Source organism: Lichenostomus cassidix, chromosome 1Ab (genome assembly GCF_008360975.1).
Source record: "Lichenostomus cassidix isolate B80296 chromosome 1Ab, HeHo_3.0, whole genome shotgun sequence".
NCBI classification, from domain to species: domain Eukaryota; kingdom Metazoa; phylum Chordata; class Aves; order Passeriformes; family Meliphagidae; genus Lichenostomus; species Lichenostomus cassidix.
This window is the reverse complement of record NC_139481.1, coordinates 1511583-1528183: the sequence shown is the minus strand read 5'-3', so window position 1 is coordinate 1528183 and position 16601 is coordinate 1511583. Positions and strand designations below refer to the sequence as shown.

General features: G+C 53.6%; 2 protein-coding genes across 2 annotated transcripts; both read right to left on the bottom strand.

The window, feature by feature from the left end:
* Nucleotides 1-88: 88 nt before the first annotated feature.
* TMEM121B (transmembrane protein 121B) lies at nucleotides 89-4880 on the bottom strand. Its single transcript, XM_085049358.1, has one exon. It carries the CDS (start codon nucleotides 4848-4850, stop codon nucleotides 3324-3326), a length of 1527 nt encoding a protein of 508 aa, XP_084905484.1. The 5' UTR covers nucleotides 4851-4880; the 3' UTR covers nucleotides 89-3323.
* Nucleotides 4881-8635: 3755 nt separating this feature from the next.
* On the bottom strand, nucleotides 8636-15906 carry HDHD5 (haloacid dehalogenase like hydrolase domain containing 5). The gene is made up of 8 exons (XM_085049330.1): nucleotides 15768-15906; nucleotides 15473-15673; nucleotides 15152-15264; nucleotides 13935-14028; nucleotides 13419-13452; nucleotides 12940-13114; nucleotides 12457-12645; nucleotides 8636-12193 (listed from the first exon to the last, which is right to left on the bottom strand). Exons 1-8 carry the CDS (start codon nucleotides 15840-15842, stop codon nucleotides 11830-11832), a joined length of 1245 nt encoding a protein of 414 aa, XP_084905456.1. The 5' UTR covers nucleotides 15843-15906; the 3' UTR covers nucleotides 8636-11829.
* Nucleotides 15907-16601: the final 695 nt, after the last annotated feature.

Sequence of the window (16601 nt, the reverse complement as noted above, 5' to 3'; positions counted from 1 at the left end):
CAAGTAACTTCCATGCATCTGTTGGTCCCTATTCAATACAAAATTGAATAGCCCAGCAAGACTCAAAGGAGGAAAAAAAGGAGCAAAATCAGTCACAAGTTTCCATTTTTATTTTAACAATCTTGCTTTTTAAAAAATACAAGTTCTGATTAATGCCAGGGGGATGCCAAGTGTCCATCAGCCACAGGCCTTATCTCTCACTTCAGTTTCCCCTCCTGGGAGTAGTCATCTGTTTTGTCAGGATAGCAAACAAAGAGCAATAAAATGCTAAATAACTGAGTTGTGTAACAGAATCCCAAGGGACTCATGTCTTAGTATGGCACAATTGCATTCAGCAAAGTGTTACTGACCTGGACCAGTAATTCAGTGTTGGCAGAATGTACAGGACTTGTGCAAGGTGTGTTGGGAGAGGTATTGTTTGCATTTTCATGGCACCACCATCCCTCTCTTCTGCAAACAGATCCATTGTGCAGCAGAAAGGTTTGAATGGAAGCAAGAGCTCAATTACCAAAGAGAAGGGAATTCAAAAGGAGGAGAAGGCTTTACAAACGTGACATTGAAGATCTTGAAATGTTTTTTCTTAGTAAGTAATTGCAGGAGCAGCAGAGCTGTCCTTTTAGTTGCAAAGGGGCTTCTGTGTAGCCAGCTACAAGAGCTTTACACTCTCCAAACAGCACATTTCCTAACAACCTAGAAACCATGGCACCACAAAGAACAACTTTTTCTACAAAGGAATTCTATGCAACAGAAGTGTCATTTTGCAGGGTCATCTGTCCCGGGCAACCTTTTCCTTCACAGACAAATTTGAACTGTGAGTTCACTGCTAATGGGTTAAATATGCCACGGCCAGATAAATTTCAAATATGCCATTTTTCTCAATAACATCCTAACTGGAAAAAGGCACTCACTGTTGAAACAGCAACTTTGTTGTGTGCTATGAAGGGGTACTGAAGTAAGACTTGTTAGTAATTCTGCTGTGATTCTTCTGATGTCTCAACTATGCTCAGGCTTCAGTGTATTAGGGATTAGCACTTTGGTGCTATTTGGAACTTGGCCATAGGAGCAGCAAAACATAGTTGGTGATGAAAAGCTTTTTTTTTTCCTTCAGCTAGTTTTTGGCAAAATTGGTTGGTTGGGGATTTTTTTTTTCTTCAGCTGTTTGTCTGAAGAATGGAGTAGTCCTAGGTTTAGGTATCACCTTATTCTCTCTTGAATAATTATTTCTGAGCTTCTACTGTCTATTTAATGCTGAAAAAGGAAGGTGCAAGGAAACAAATACCTGTACAAGCATAATGTACCTGTAATTACACCTCCTTTGGCCAGGAACTTAGCATCCCCTCGACACATTTCACATCACATAGGAAAAGTTCACAGTACCAAGTTTTACAATCACAGTCACTCACAGCACCAAGATTGTCCAGACAAGAAGAAGTTACCGAAGAGAAAGGCCACTGGCCAAAATTCACACAATTGCCCACGTAAGGGCTCAGGTTAAAAATAAAGCACTGGTGGGAAAGGTAAGCCTAGCTTTTGCCAACTCTCCGTTTGGCGTGAGGAGAGCAGCAAGTCACCCATCCTAGCTGCACTTCTGAACAGAACAGCACTATTGACCCATCTTTTCTAGGGGCTTTTCCAGCCCCTCAAACCCCATCAGCCACCAGGAGCTGGGGGAGAAGAGCCCCGTGGCAGCCCCACTTCTGCCTCTGGGAGCTGGAAGTTACCAGACTGTAAACATTTTGTTGTAGCAGTCCACCGGAGCAGGCAGTTGATCCCACTCTGTGAAAAGGAAGGTGGGACAGAGGCTCTGAAGCCCAAGCCCTGAAGGAAAGAATGAATGTGTGTGCGGAAGAAGTCTGGGCTGCGCCTGCAGTCCTGCTGTGGGCTCTGGGTAGCAGCTGGTTGTGCTTTATTCCCCCTTCCCATCAGGACAGCTTGAAAAAAAACTGGTGACAGGAAACTGTCATTTTTCACAATTATTGCAGCCTTGCCCAGATAACAAAATATAAGCTTGGGAGGAGCAAAGTCCTTCCTCCAGACGTGGCCTCTGTGCTCCTGCTTCCACGGGGCTTTCAGGAGCAGCTGCAGCCAGGCAGAAGGGCAGGCCTTAACCCCACCCAACATTCATGGAGCTTAAAACCAAAGAAAACTGTGTTCCTATGAGAGGTTACTAACAATTTTTCCCCACCTACCCTAAACCACATGCACACAGAGGACAGGATGCTGATCCACGGGCTTTCACCAAAGCTCGGCAGCCCCTCTGCCTCGAGGGCTCCTGCAGCGTTTTGCTTTCTGTGCTGAAAAGTGAGGTTCACTGAGCATGGAGCTCACCCCGAGCAGTGCCAGCATCCTCTGCTCTGCTCTTTGAGAAGAGGCTCTTTGCAGGCTTAGCCCCATCTCTGCTCTCTCAAGCAGGCATGGAAGGGAGCCAGAGGAAATTTTCCAGCCTTTCTGGCTGTGTAAAGGAAGACCCTACACTCTGTGTAAAAGAAAACCAACGCTGATCCCGTAAACATGCATATTCACAGAGAAATGAGAGCCCCAGCACCTGGGGATGCCAGCAGTAGGCTGCTGTAAACCCTGTTCTCACCACAAATCAATGTCTTGGTGGCTATGGAATGGGGCCGAAGCCCTGGTTTGTGTCCATGCTGGATTGGTTTCTTTAGCATGAGAAGTCAATGTAAGATGCAAAAGGTTGAAGCACAGAGGTAGACATTTTGGCTAGGAGACGGTGGCTCATGGGCTCGAAGTGACCAGGTGGCCAGCGTGCTTCCAGAGGTTCCTTAGCTGGGACACAAAGGCCTGGGAAAGAGAGGTGGCAGCTTGGCAAGACCCAGGGAAACCAAAGCATGATTCCTTCTGTCCTCATCCCTGGAGGAAATGGCTGCTGGTCAGGCCCCCCTGGCATCTCACTGCTGTGGTCAGCAGGAGTTCTCAAAGGAGGGGCAAAATGCGCTGGTCCCTGGTTAGGATGAAAAGGAAAAACTAAACTTTTGTGGTCACAAAGCAACACAATGTCCCGGGAGGGAGGGGAATAATGGGACCTTCCAGGCAGTGGAGAGGCAGAAGCACTAGGAGAAGTCTTGTCACGAAGGGCAGGTGCGTTTTCTGGGGACAAGTGTCATCTGTAGGCTCCTGCAGGTAGTCGGGTTTGTGCGGAGCTTCCGCTGCTGGATTTGTCCACGAGGAAGGGAGGAGGGCAGCGGGAGTCTGACAGGGAGGCAAGCCCACATCCCCTTCCCCTGCTCGGCCACGGCAGAGGGAACCTGAGCAGAACGCAGAGACAGAGACTCTGCCGGGAGCGGGCCCGGGGGCGGCCGGGGGGCTCAGCCCTGGGCGGTGACCGCCAAGGCGTTCACATAGCCGTGGGGACCCACGTCCACGTCGGACAGCCCGTGGGCCAGCGGGGCGGCGGCGGGAGCGGCGGCGGCCGGGCCGTACTTGGCGGGCGGCGGGGCGGCGGCGGGGCGGAGGAGGCAGCAGGTCTCCAGCGCCTCCAGGCCGCGGCAGGTCAGGAAGAAGAGGTTCTTCAGCATGAAGAGGGAGAGCGGCTGCTGGTAGCGCAGGAGCAGCAGGCAGCGCAGCGCCAGCAGCGGCGCGTCCAGCAGCCCGGCGGGCAGCAGGAGGTGCAGGGCGAGGCGGGCGGCGCCGGGCGGGCGCGCAGCGCTCAGCTCGTACAGCCACAGCACCGGCGAGGCCAGGCAGAGGAAGTAGACGGCGATGAGCAGGTAGCGCAGCGGGGCGGGCAGAGGCGCCGGCCGCCCGGGCTGCAGCACCAGCTCCAGCAGGGAGAAGCTGTCGAGCAGGTCGAGGCAGGTGGCGAGGAAGGCGGCGGCGGCGCGGTGCTGCGGCGGAGGCTGCGGCGGCAGGAGCAGCTGCCCGGCGCCCTCGGTGCCGATGGCCCGCAGCAGGCAGTACAGCAGCGGCGCCGAGAGCGCCAGGGTGATGCGGAAGCCGGTGGTGCCCAGCGGCAGGCGCAGCTCGATCAGCTCCAGGATGGAGGTGCCCAGGATCAGCGCCGCCTTGGGCGTGAAGGCGATGGAGTAGATGAGCCAGGCGAGGTGCGCGTAGGCGAAGTCGCCGCCGCGGGGGGGAACACCGGCCCCGCGACCCCCGGCCCCGCGACCGCCGGGCGGGCCGTGCAGCAGCAGCGGGTGGGGCGGCGGCGGCCCGGGGGGCGGCGGGGGTCTCTCCCGGCGGCGCGCCCGGCTGTTGCGGCAGAAGAAGATGCCCCAGCCGGCCGCCAGCACCAGGTCGGTGGCGATCCAGCTGCACCAGTACAGGTCGGTGACGGCGATCAGGTAGAGGTCCAGCAGCGCGCCCTGCCCCAGCAGCAGCACCAGGGACAGCGCCTGGAAGCCCCAGCGCCGCCCGCCCCCCGCCCCGCCGGGCCCCAGGAGAGCCCCCGCCGCCGCCCCGCCGCCCCCCGCCCCGCCGCCCGCCGCCGCCGCCCCGTACAGCTCCGCCGCCGTCATGCTGCGGCCCGGGCTCCCCCCGCCGCCGCCGCCGCCGCTGCTGCTGCTGCTGGGGAGCGGCGAGGCGGCGGCGGGCAGCGGGGTGGCGGGCGGCGGCACCAGGGGCTTGCTGATGCTGATGCTGTCCTCCTCCTCTTCCTCCTCCTCCTCCTCCTCCTCCTGTTCCTCGGCGCTGCTGCGGGGGCTGCGAGGGCGGCGGGCCCGCGCCGAGCCCGAGCTCGACTCCGAGCCCCGCCGGCTGCCGCCGCTGCTGGAGCCCCCCGGGAAGAGGGGCTGCCGGTCGGCGGCGTGCGGCGGCAGCGGCGGCGGCGGCGGCGGCGGCTGGAAGGAGCCCGAGGAGGAGGAGACCGAGCGCTGGTTGGAGGCAGCGCGGTGCATGGTCCTCCCCGGCCCCCGAGCCGGCGCGCCGGGCCCGACGGCCGAGCCGCGGCCCCCCGGCCCGCCCCCGGCCCGCCCCCCGCGCCGCCGCACCGGCCCCGGGCCCGGCAGCGGCAGCGGCAGCGGTGCGGAGAGCCGAGCGGCAGGCGGCGGGGGAGCCCGGGGGCGGCGCCGAGCAGCAGCTGCCGGAGCCGGGGCGGGCGGCTGGCGGCGGTGGGTGGGCTGGGGCAGGGGCTGGGGCTGGGGGAGCGGCTGCGCGGCCGGGGGAGGGGAGGAGAGGGGCGAGCAGGGAGGGGGAGGGAGGCGCCCCAGCCCTGTCCCCGGGGATGCTCCCCTGCCACATCCCGGGGCACATCCTGCCTCCTGCCCCGCAGGACCCCTGCGAATGGAGAGAATCACCCACGGCCATGCCACAGCACCCCGGCACCCAGTCCTTAATACTATCAGTGCTTCAGTCTGCCCTCATCATTCTAGGCTGACCAAGACAAAGACCAGTTGGCTTGGCACAGAGCCTGCAGTAAAGTGTTCACTCGGGGCTCCTCAGCTGTGCTGCTGGACATTCTTCTGCCCCTACATTTGGTCTGGTGGAAGTATTTGTTCATCAAAGTAAGCATCTTTCATCCCACCGATTTTCCCAGCTGAGCCAGTCCACATGCTGAGGGCCCTGCCCAGCTCGGCCATGATGGGACTGAGCCTTTAAATTGAGATGAATAGCCCTGAAAGCACTTCAGTAGGGACCTTTATTGACCCACTACCAATGGCCTTGAATTGAGCTCAATAGCTGCTGCATCCGTTCATCACCAGCACCAACAGCTCAGCACATCATGTTCCAAAGTGCCTTGGTGCTCAGCATCACCAGTCCCTCCTTCATACCTGTGCACTGCAGTGCTGAGCCCAGTGCTGCCTGACAGTGATGTGCAAACCATCAAATGAACTGTTTCCACAAATGTCTGTATTAGCTACATTTTGCAATAAAGATCCAAAATAGATTCATTTTTTGAGCATGTTGCTAAGTCAACACATGGGGCTGAGCAAATGCTGCTTAGTCCTGGGAAAGGACATCCAGGACAGCAGTGACAACCATCTAATCCATGCTGGTGCAGACTCCCTGAGGAGCCCTGCTCCAGCCAGTGTACCTGGCTGCTCTTGGCTGCTCTTGGCAGCAAGGAGAAATCAGTCTGGGGTACAAGGAGAATTCAGGCTTAAACTTGAAGCAAAGAGATCATTGAGAAAGGGAAAGGGAGAACTTGAGGTGGATTGACACAAAGATTTCTTTGGACTCACAGCAGTAATCAGGGGGAAAAGCAGGGGAAGAAAAAGAGTCTCAGCAAAAGCATTGCTGTCAATGGAGACTGGAGTGAGGGGACACAGATAAATTAGTTTTCTAAAGGCACAGTCAGAACAGAGGGAAAAGGAGAAGGTGACTGGGGGCTGTGCAAGCTTTAATATGGCTACCTGGGCAGCACAGGGATAACACTTGCCAAGATTCAACCTTGCATCAGTGCTACCTGTGCCACTTGATGGAGAAGACGAGGCTTCATGCCAGGGCAAAACAGGGATCACACCTCTGCAGGTGCTCATGGAGGGCCCAGGATGCAGCAGGAGTACCACGAGCTTGGTAACTGTGACAGGAATCACTGGCATCCGTCTGAGCCACTCAGGGCAACAGCCTTCATGCAGAGAGGGCTGGTCCTGCCCTGCCTGGGCAGCAGACAGTGACAGCTTTGCCTCGCTGGCTGTCATGCTCTGGATTTCCTGAGCAGTGCAATTCCCTGTGTGCTCACTCAGCTGCTCTGGCAGCCTGGCACAGGCATTCACATCTCTGCTCTCAGTCCAGGCACTCATTTCACCAAGAAACCTCCTTTCCCAAAGCCTTGGGTGGCTGGCTGGGGTAAATGGGACGGGGTGGGGATCCCTGGGCTGTGGGAGGGGTGAGCTGTCACCCACAGCTGGTCTGCAGACTGGGAAATGGGCTCTGCCAACCCACCCAGGGGATGTGGGCAGCTGGGAGCTGGGGAGACCTGCTGGGCTGAGGCTGTGTGAGCAGGGGAAGAGCAGGTTTATGGAAATGGCTCTCCAGACACCACCTGATCCCTGCTGGGGCTGTGAACGTTGCTGCATCCAAGGTAGGCAGGTGGGAAGAGCTGTGGCTGCAGGGCAAGGGGAGCTATGAGCAGGGATGGGGGAGCACCAGGAAGGAAGCTCCAGGGCTTCATGGGCTGAGCCTGGGCTCCAGCAGTGCAAACAACCCAAATAAACAGGTGACAATGAGAAAGGAGCTTACATGTGGGAAAGGAAGCAGAAATTGTGCCTCTGCCTTAAAATGGGAATGAGGGGAGAAATGTCTTCTACTCAAGAAAGCACTGAAGAGCTTTTTGTAGCACACTGTAGGATGGGATATGACAAGCTGATGCTTCCCATGTGATCTAGTTATTTAATGCAATGTGCAGTGCTTGGACGTGTTAGTCCTTAACCATTACTGTTAAAACATTTAAAAGCTAAACTATAAATAGCTTCTACTCCTCAGCAGCTCCCAAGCGATGTGTTTGGCTTTTTTATGTATTGATGTGTGTGCATAGGGATGTGTGTGTATATGTATATTTAAAGGCAAACAGCAGACAACAGAGTTTTGTGCAATAGTCATACTGAATATCTAAAATTATACCATTTTTAGTTGGCACTACAAGTGGAAACAAGTCATGTGCCCTCAGAAATACCCCTGCTGGGGGAAGGCAAAACTTTCTTAAGGGCTGAACTTGGGAGGAAAAAAAATAATGATTCCATTTCTTGGGGGAAGGAAAAAGCAAAAAGAGGCAGATACATGCCTGAAAGAAAGACCAGAAACTAGATACCTAATTATACCCTGCAGTAAGCTGTCAGAATCTGGCAGCAGTGGGAGGGAAGGAGGCAAAGCTGATCTCGGTGAGTTTGAGCATAATCTGCTCCAACCATACTTAAAATGCCTTTTGTGTGGGAAAGGAGGCTTCTGGGATTCTCTGACATATGCTTTGTACTGCACTTATCTAATCCATTCGAATGGTCAGGGCTGAAGTTACAGATAAATGTAGAAAAGTTTCACCTGGCCAGCACCAAAATTCAGCAATGCCTTGGCTTCTGAAAAGTCTTTGTAATTAAATTGCTGATCCCGTGTTATGGCTCAGGGAATGCAGATACTCTTCAAAAGGATATAAAAGTGTAACATTCGATTGCTTGTAATTGCATTTCAGTTCAAGGAGCTTTCAATAGCAGCATAAAATGCCAAGACATTTCTTTTCATGCTTGTAGCAGGTAGGGGTTTGGAGAGTGGATTTGGGGTTTGGTCTTGGTGTTTTGTACTTAGCTCAGCCTTAGCTTGGAGCTTGTGTTGATCTGACTTTGAGGAGAAAATGAAAGTTCTCAGTAGTTGAACTGACTGAAAGGAAAAAGTAGTTTTATTACAGTGAATTAAGAGAAAAATGTTTTCCTGATGGAAGTTTGGTTCCTGGAGAACATGTGGCTGCCTTGCTGGTGTGGGGTTTTAAACTGGTGCAGACTGGATCTGTGAAGGTTTGTGAGTGAGTAATTTTCATCAAGTTGACTGTGGCAGTAAAAAACCCATAAAGTCTTGTGTTTTTATGACTGGGGTTAGGAAGGTCTGGTAATGGAGGGGTTTGGTCAGGCAGTCACCAGGGCTGAAAGGGACCAAGCACTTCCCAGGGGCTACCCTGGCCAGCATTTCCCACAGAATTCACCTGGGAGCAAACTCCAACAAAGATGTCAAAGAGAGCAGGATAACACCCATTAAATGTATGCACAGGAAGTTAAAATTCATTTCAAAGAAAACATCTTTTATTATTTTATGTATGTGCTCAATCAAAGTAGCAACTCTGTACCTGCACTGAAATTAATATGAAATCTAAAATAATCACAGTTTGGGATTTCTCTGAACGATATTTAATCACTCTTCCACAGTTTACATGACACAACCTGAAACATTACCATTAACTGGAGGCAGAAAGACACGGCAGGATTAGGATTGGAAGGAAGAGGACAGTAGTGTTATCTGATTCCCTGAATGCCAGCTTAGCAGTTGCATGTGCCCTGTGGGATAAAGGAATTGACTTTTCTGGCCACCATGTTATTGCATGATGTAAAAACCCTGCTTCAGATCCAAAACAAGGTGTATCCCTTGGTTCCTTCCCGCTATTCTCAGCTGCACACTCCCTTCTGGCTTGACTAAAACCTGTCCATCTTTGGAAGGTGGAGTTTTTAGGATCAGGTCTTCACCCTGTTTGCTGTATAGGGCAGTGCACCATGTAAATATTACGGTATGGGATCAGGAGTGAAGTCTCCTCCCCTGCTTGGTCCCATCATCTGCACAGAAGGATGACTTCCCCAAAGGAGAGAAATACAGCTTCAGACACCACTTCTGAGCAATGCATGAGACAAAGGAAGAGTTTTGTTCCAGCCACACTCAAAGCTAATTCCAGGAAGCTGCAGTTCCAAGGAAAAAGGATTTCACTGAATTCTAGCAATACCAGATGTCCATCAATGAATTGCAGATAAGCTTGTATAGCACTCTAGCACAACTCATGGAACACAGCAGACCTGGCAAGCACTTTCATTAACAGAAACCTTTCACAATCAAGGCAGTGACCAGCAGCAGCTGGAGAAACCAGACTTCCTACTCCATCCACTGGGTCCATGCAATTCCCAGGCAGGGATTTGGACAAAGTGTAATTTCAAGGAGCTGGGGAGGAGGGGAAAGGTCTTTGCACTGCTCAGACCAAGGGCAGCCCATCTGGCTAATTAGTGCAGAGAGCAACAAGCAGAGTTTTTTATGCAGCCTTACTTGGTATGAATTAGGGAAAGGGTATGAGATATTTCTAGATTCCTTCTCCTCCCTTCTGCTCAATTTCAACTCACAAGCAAAGCATTTTTTAAAATTCCTTACCACCGAAGTTCCTCCTACGGATTTTTGAGACTCCCAGAACGCTGGTGGAAAAAAAAAATCAGATCCAGAGCTAAAAGCAGATTTGGCATCTGAAGCAGATTCGCATCAGTCAGCTCACCTCCAGTGCTATTCCAAAGATGAGACAAAGGAGAAGACCCCAAGCAGTGCTAAGAGAGGAAGAAAATGCTTCCCACCATGGATTTCACAGGAGGGAAACCCACGCAGAGAGGTATTTTTCTACTCCTATTCATAAAGGATTGAGGAATGGAGGAGACAGAAGAAGACCTTTTTTTGCCTGGGACACTGAGAGAGCACCTGGTCTGCTTCAGGCACAGAGCCTGGCACAGGAATAGAGCCTGCACTGCAGTGACCTTCCTAGGGAGACACAGTACTGAGAGGATGGAGAGCTGCTGGAGCAGAACTTCAGTGCACATGGATGCTGAGGTTTGAATTAAGAACTCAAACTTCTGTGCAAAACACCTTGTTTGTACCCTGTGTGTGGAGCTGCCTGGTAAGGCAGGAAGAAGGAGAGAAGAAGCAGAGCAGACCTATTTCTGATATTTCAGTGTGGTCTTTGCTGACTATAATTAGGAACACCAACTCAAGGCTTTTCATCATATACAGACTGATTTGTCCTAAAATCACAATGCTCCTCTGGAATTAAGACACTCCTTGCTAAGCTGAATTTTTCACACGAGTTTCTCATTCAATCCTTGCTGATCTTTGGAATGTCTACAGAGACAGAAGTTTTATCTTTCTCTGGATAGCCTGAGCTAGGAGAACAGAGGCAACAGAAGGTTGTCAGGGAAATGTTCCTGGGCAGACAAGTCCCAGCTGCTCATCCATGTTAGGAAGACTCTACCTGCATGTTAAAGAAAGAGGAGGGACCAGAGATCAGACTGTGTGGGGAATCCCTGAGCTGCAAACCACACGAGGGATGAGAGGGACAAAGGAACTGAAAGACACAGACATTTGTATTCTAAAAGATCAGGACTGGGGACGTGGGGCTTTGCTACCATCCTGGCTTGATGACGTTCTCTTTGAATCCTGGCATGCCAGGAAGGAGCAGAGGTGGACTGTGACTCTTTTAGAAAATTCAGCCCTTGCTCCAAAGAAGGGCCCCTCTTGGAAGCTGTGCCAGCTGGAGCAGGTGGGTGTTCCTTGCAACAGCTGGGATCAGAGTGGTGCCAAAAGAGCCTCTTGCTGCAGCACTGAGCTCTGGGCAAGGACAACTCTGCCAATTCAGACTCTGTGGTGGTTTCCCCTGCTACTGAGAGCAGGCTGCTGGCTCCCTGGTGGGATGTGAAAAGGCAGAAGTGTTCACAGAATGCTAAACAGGGGAGAGGGAACAATATAACTTTCACCCCAGCCCTGCAGCAAGTTGCTCTGGCTACTGCAGCTTCCTTGAAGGGGCCCTGCCTCTCCATAGCTGCCAGAGGGCTGCAAAAGAGAACTTTGTTTAGGACTGACAGTGATGCAGTGGCAAATCCCCAGGCAAACAGAATTTGTTAAAGTCTGTAGGCACTTGTTCTTCACAAGGAGAATGTTAAGGCTTAAAGCCTTCTCTTGGCCCAGTGCCACCCCAGCCCAGCTCCTGGTGTGCTCGAGTCACAAAATGGACAAACAGCAATTGTACAATGCTGCCTTGGCTGATGGCTGCTTGTGCAGGAAGAGCTTCACCCTCAAACACCTCATGAACACGAGGAGGGTGGATTCCCCTGATCTCTGCACACAAAGGCTGGAAAAGAATGAACTCTGAGAGCTGAAGAGAAGTGGGATTGCTGGGACAAGCCTACTCCTTATACCCTGTTTCCATTATGGCTCAGCTGTGGCTGGCAGCAGTGCATAGTCACAGCTGAAAGTCTGTAGCAGCTGTCAGGATGGCAGATGAGCATCAATAAAATTAAGGGGCTTTTAGTGTTGCAACAGGGAGTTTTCTTTCAAGTTAGCCAGATTAGAAGATCACCCCAGGTCCCTCCCCATCCTTCCCCTCTTCCCTTTCCAGTACACAAAATCCCTTACAGCAGATCTCCAGGCACACCTGTCTCAACTCCAGTTTTCTTTCTTAAAAGCAAGCTGCACAGCCTCATCCACATCCTGCACTATGTGGGATGCCTCCACCAGGCTGGGGTCAAAGCAGAAGTCCCGATGTCCATGGAACACTGTGTCCCCAGCGTGTGCCTCTGTTTTCTTGGGAGCATCAGGATTGTGTCGGTAAACCCCAGTGCAGACCAGGATGGACTCACAGCTCTCCACTGAGTTGTTGCAGTCATTCCTCAGCTCCAGGTGAACATCAGCCTGGGGGCTGGCTGCCTGTGGGTTGCTCTTCACCCCAGCCTGGTTCTGCCGAGCTGACTTGAGGTAGTTGTTGAAGAGGTTTGCCCCATAGACGTCAGACATGGGGTTGTCCCTGGATAAGGTCACAGTGTGAAACAGAAATGAGAAATAAATAAGCCCATGCAACTCTCTCTGGCTCTGGGGGATTGGGATTCAGGCAGCACTGAAGGAGGAAGGGGTGTGAGGTCTTTGCTAACATCAAGAGGAGCACCCAGAGTGGGCCAGTGAGTCTAGTCACAGTGTGTCCAAAACCAAAACCCCAAAAAACAAACCAACCCACTGCAAAGAGGTCAGTAGGTAGCTCCCTAAGGAAACCAGCAGGAAAAGGTTTCTTACCCAACTGCATAGAGGCGTCGGATGGGAGTTTTCCAGCCCTGCTTCTCTGCCTGCTGCTGGATCAAGTACTGGGCATAGCGGTAGGTGACTGGGCTGGGTTTGCCAATCAAAGCCTCATACTTCAGCTCCCTGCCTGTCACCTTCTTGTAGATGCTCTCCAAGCAGAGGAGGAAAGTGCCATGGCCAAACCTGCCCCAGAAAGGAGGTCATCAGTATCCCCAGGCACACCACTGAGGCAGCAAGGAGATCCATCTGCTGTGGCCAGGTTACTGCCTGGCTTGGATATGGTGTCCACACACAGACAGTGGCTTTTGCTTCTCTCAAGTTTTAGTTTCTCATGCAGCTTTCATGTCTCTGCTGCTAATTGCATCGTACAATCAAACTCTTAAAACATTCAAATGCTGAAAAAATGCAGTAGGAAAAGATCATCTGCACGAGAGAAGTATGAAATAGGCTAAACCAAGTAACACACATGCTTTTCACCTGGGCATCTTGGCTTCAGCCATCCACAGGAGGTCCATGTTGCAGGCAAGGATAGGCAGATGAGGGTATGGTGCATCCTGCAGCTCTGCCCCAGGGTTCCCATTGCTCAGGAGGACATCAGTAATGAGCTGCAGGCTTGTCTCCCACCTCACTGGCTCACCAAACAGAATCACCCCTGGAAGATTTCAAGAGATATTTGGAAACTCATAGGCTCCATCACCAAAAGCCCCCCACTAACCAAACCTCTCCTCTGCTGGGATGCCCTGGCAAGTGCAGCTACCCCTGCACCATGGCACAGAGAAAAGCTGGCTTTGCTTTCATCCAGCTTTTTCCAGCAGTGAGGCTGCCTCCTGGCTGTGCCCTCTGAACATGCTGCCAGTGGATAGCAGAGCTGACAGCATGTCATCAGCTCCCAGCCCAGCTGGCCTGCCTTGCTGTTAGCTCATGCTGCTCACATGTAAACACAGAGCACTGCTTACCTTCTATAGTGGGGAAGCCAGTGGTTGGAGGAGGCTGCCAGAAAAAATAGAAGGCTGGGTTAGTAATGCAAAACCTAATGCCATCCCCAAGACAAAACTGGAAACGCTTCCTTTGAACCTGCCAAGGCAGCTCCATAAAAAGGCAGGACAAAGCCACCTGGAATCCTGGAAGGAGGTTTTTCCCCCTCCCCCCCATCCCAGATGCCATTTCACAGATCTTGTACTCCTGTCTCAGAGCTGGAGATGTCACCCAAACCACCTTACCCCTCGCTGCAAGGAGCAGCAATGGAAGGCAGCTATTCTGGTGGCATGAGAAAGGTGAGGGGAGAGTCACTGCCCTTCCTGCAGGAGCCAACAGCACTGCAAAGAGCTGCTGGCTGCTCAGGGTCACTGTCAGGCTCCTGCTGAGGGACACCACCAGCTGCCCTGTCCCCTTGCAGCCTCCCTGCCCCGAGCTGTGTGCTGTGAGCACCTCTGCACCACAGCACCTCTTCTGCCCATCCTTCAGGAAATTACCAGTTCTTTGGGCCTCCGGCTCAGATCCACCATGTCTAACAGGGGATATGCCTTCCTCAGTGCCTCTATGGTGACCACGTGCTTGAACCCCAGGCTAGTTCAGACCATCAAGGAATGTTGTGGAGACTGGTTTGTTTGGGCTTTTTTTAGTGACTGTTTTTCTAAGTTATTTGTAAAAGCATCTACAGAATTAAGGAATACAGGTCCTAGTAACAGAGAAGTTATTTAACGTGGTAATGCATAACCTGATGGCTTTCAGCCTGATTGTGCTTCAGCCTAAAGAATATAAAACCAAAACCTGGCTGAGGTGACACAACAGCAATCCCTGGAACTCGATAGAGAGCAGAGGCTGCCACTCCAAGGCAGAAGAGGGTGTGCTTTGGGAGACCTTTGTGCCAGGGTGCTGATATTGGTGCAGCACAGGGGGCTGCTGAGGCTGCCACAGAATCAGTGAAGCTTTGGTCAGCTCAGTGCAAGGAAAATGGTCTCTGCTGATAAAAATACGCAAGTTAAAAGGATGAGTTGCATTTGCTTGCAGAACACCGTGCCCTCATCTCACCCTATGTGCCTTGGGCAAACACAGAGAAAGGGCATGTTTTTGTAACAAATGAATGTTGAATACAGGGTGTGACTTTGTGTACAGAGGCTGAGATGGTGCAAACACTGAAGGAAGTTCTTACCTCCCTGCAGACACATCTGACCTGCTGTTCCTTCACCTCAGCCAGGCAATATGCATATGGGATTGTCATTTAGACCACTCTCCTGTGCTGGGATCCTCTGACTAATAATATTTCACAGAATGGTTTGAGAGAAAACCTTATCCATGGGACAGTTGGGAGTGATCTGCAATGGGCTTTGCCATGAAAGAACGGGAGGAACACAACTTTATCTCAAAAGTGAGAGACACCTAAAGCTGATGGAGTCCTCATGGTCACATCCCACCAACACAACAGCAATCACAGGAGAGGCAATGAGAAGCCAAACACTGAATACAGGAGCCAGGAGGTGACCAACACGGAGACCAACAGTGCCTGCACCTGAGCCTGTCCATAAGGACGCTGCCCCATAAGGTAACACCAACGACCTTCGTGTCTCCTTGTGCTTCTGCAAGCTGAGCAAGCGAGTGCCATGGCTAGGGGCAGGGCAGGAGCAGCAGCCTCCAGCCGGGATGCCGCACAGGATGCACGGAGCACCGAGGCACACGGAGCAAAGGATACTTGTGCGCGTTCTCCTCCACGGGCCCCTGCCCGGCCACCAGCATGCAGCGGCGGTGGAACTGGCTGAAGAGCTGCAGGGGGCTGTGCGACAGGATCACCTGCTCCGGAGGCACCTGCGGACGGAGGACAGGCCGGCTGGGAACCGCAGGTAGGATTGCAGCCCTTCTCCCGGCTGTCGGGTCGCGTCAATGTCCCCTGTGCCCCCTGTCCCCCCGGGCCGGGACACAGCCAGGCACTCTCGGCGCTTCTCTCCTCCTCTCCCGGGGAACTGGGGGTTTGTCTCCCTCCTCCCAAGCCCGCACACCGCCCCGGCAGCATTACCTGCAGCCCCAGCGCCTGCGACAGCTCGCGGGCCTTGGCGGAGCGCAGGCAGTTCCCGGCGTTGGTCAGGAACACCACGGGCACCCGCAGCCTGCCCTGGCCGTCCGACAGGCGCTGGAAGGCGCGGCGAGCGGCGGGCACGGGCTGGCTGCCCCGCACCAGCACCCCGTCCACGTCGAACAGGAACCCGAAGGCCGGCGGCTGCAAGGAGAGCGGAGGGCACGGTCAGCCCGCTGTCCCCCCGCTGTCCCCGGCTGTCCCCGCCCGCCCCGCCCCCCGCACCCCGCACACGCACCCGGCTGCAGAGCCCGCGGGCGGCAGAGCCCCGCAGCAGCTCCCGCACGGCCCGCAGCGAGCCGCGCAGCGCCATCCGCCCCGAGCCGGCACCGCCAGCCGGACTACAGCTCCCGGCGGGGAACGGGCGGCGGGGCGGGACCGGGGCGGGACAGCGACAGCGACAGACACAGCCACAGCCACGGCGGGGCGGGAGGGAGAGCGCTCAGCATCCTGCCGGCAGCACGCACCGGGAAAGGTGTTCCCGGGAAAGGTGTTCCCGGGAAAGGTGCTCCCCCTGCTTCGGGTCTGGGGGGAGATGGAGAGATGGAGAGGAGAGGGTGCGCGGCGAGGTGGAGTGACCGTCGCTGGGCGTGTTTTAGAGAAGGCGGTGTGGCGTTCGGTGCCGTGGTGTGGTTGATGAGGAGGCGGTAGGTCATAGGTTGGAGCTGATGGTTTCAAAGGTCTTCTCCGACCTGGTTCGCTGTGTGATTCTGTGGGTGTTGCAAGCAGCAGCGAGGCTGGCCACAAGCAGCCCTGCCTGTGATTTTGGTGCAAAATCACCAGCCAGGAGAGATTTGAGCAGGAGGGAGCAAAAGGCTTTGGCCCCTACGAAGCAATCACAGCGGGTTTATCTCAGCCCTTCACAAAATCAAACAAGAAACTCTCAGTCTATGTGCAAAACCGAAACCACTCCAGAGCTGTGCTGCCCGGGTTTTATGATAACAAAGGCATTGCCCGGGGAATAGGCTGGTTTCAGAATTTCTTCACTGAAAGGGTGGTCAGGTATTGGAGTGGACTGCCCAGGGAGGTGGTGGAATCACCACTCCTGGAGGTTTTCGAGCAATGACTGGAT

Excerpts from the sequence above, each read along its gene's own strand:
- HDHD5 (XM_085049330.1), bottom strand. The coding sequence starts at position 15,842 with ATGGCGCTGCGCGGCTCGCTGCGGGCCGTGCGGGAGCTGCTGCGGGGC. Across the intron at positions 15,674-15,767 it reads CCCGCGGGCTCTGCAGCCGG|CCGCCGGCCTTCGGGTTCCT; the intron begins GTGCGTGTGCGG and ends CTCTCCTTGCAG. Across the intron at positions 12,646-12,939 it reads GCTGAAGCCAAGATGCCCAG|GTTTGGCCATGGCACTTTCC; the intron begins GTGAAAAGCATG and ends TTTCTGGGGCAG.
- TMEM121B (XM_085049358.1), bottom strand. The coding sequence starts at position 4,850 with ATGCACCGCGCTGCCTCCAACCAGCGCTCGGTCTCCTCCTCCTCGGGC.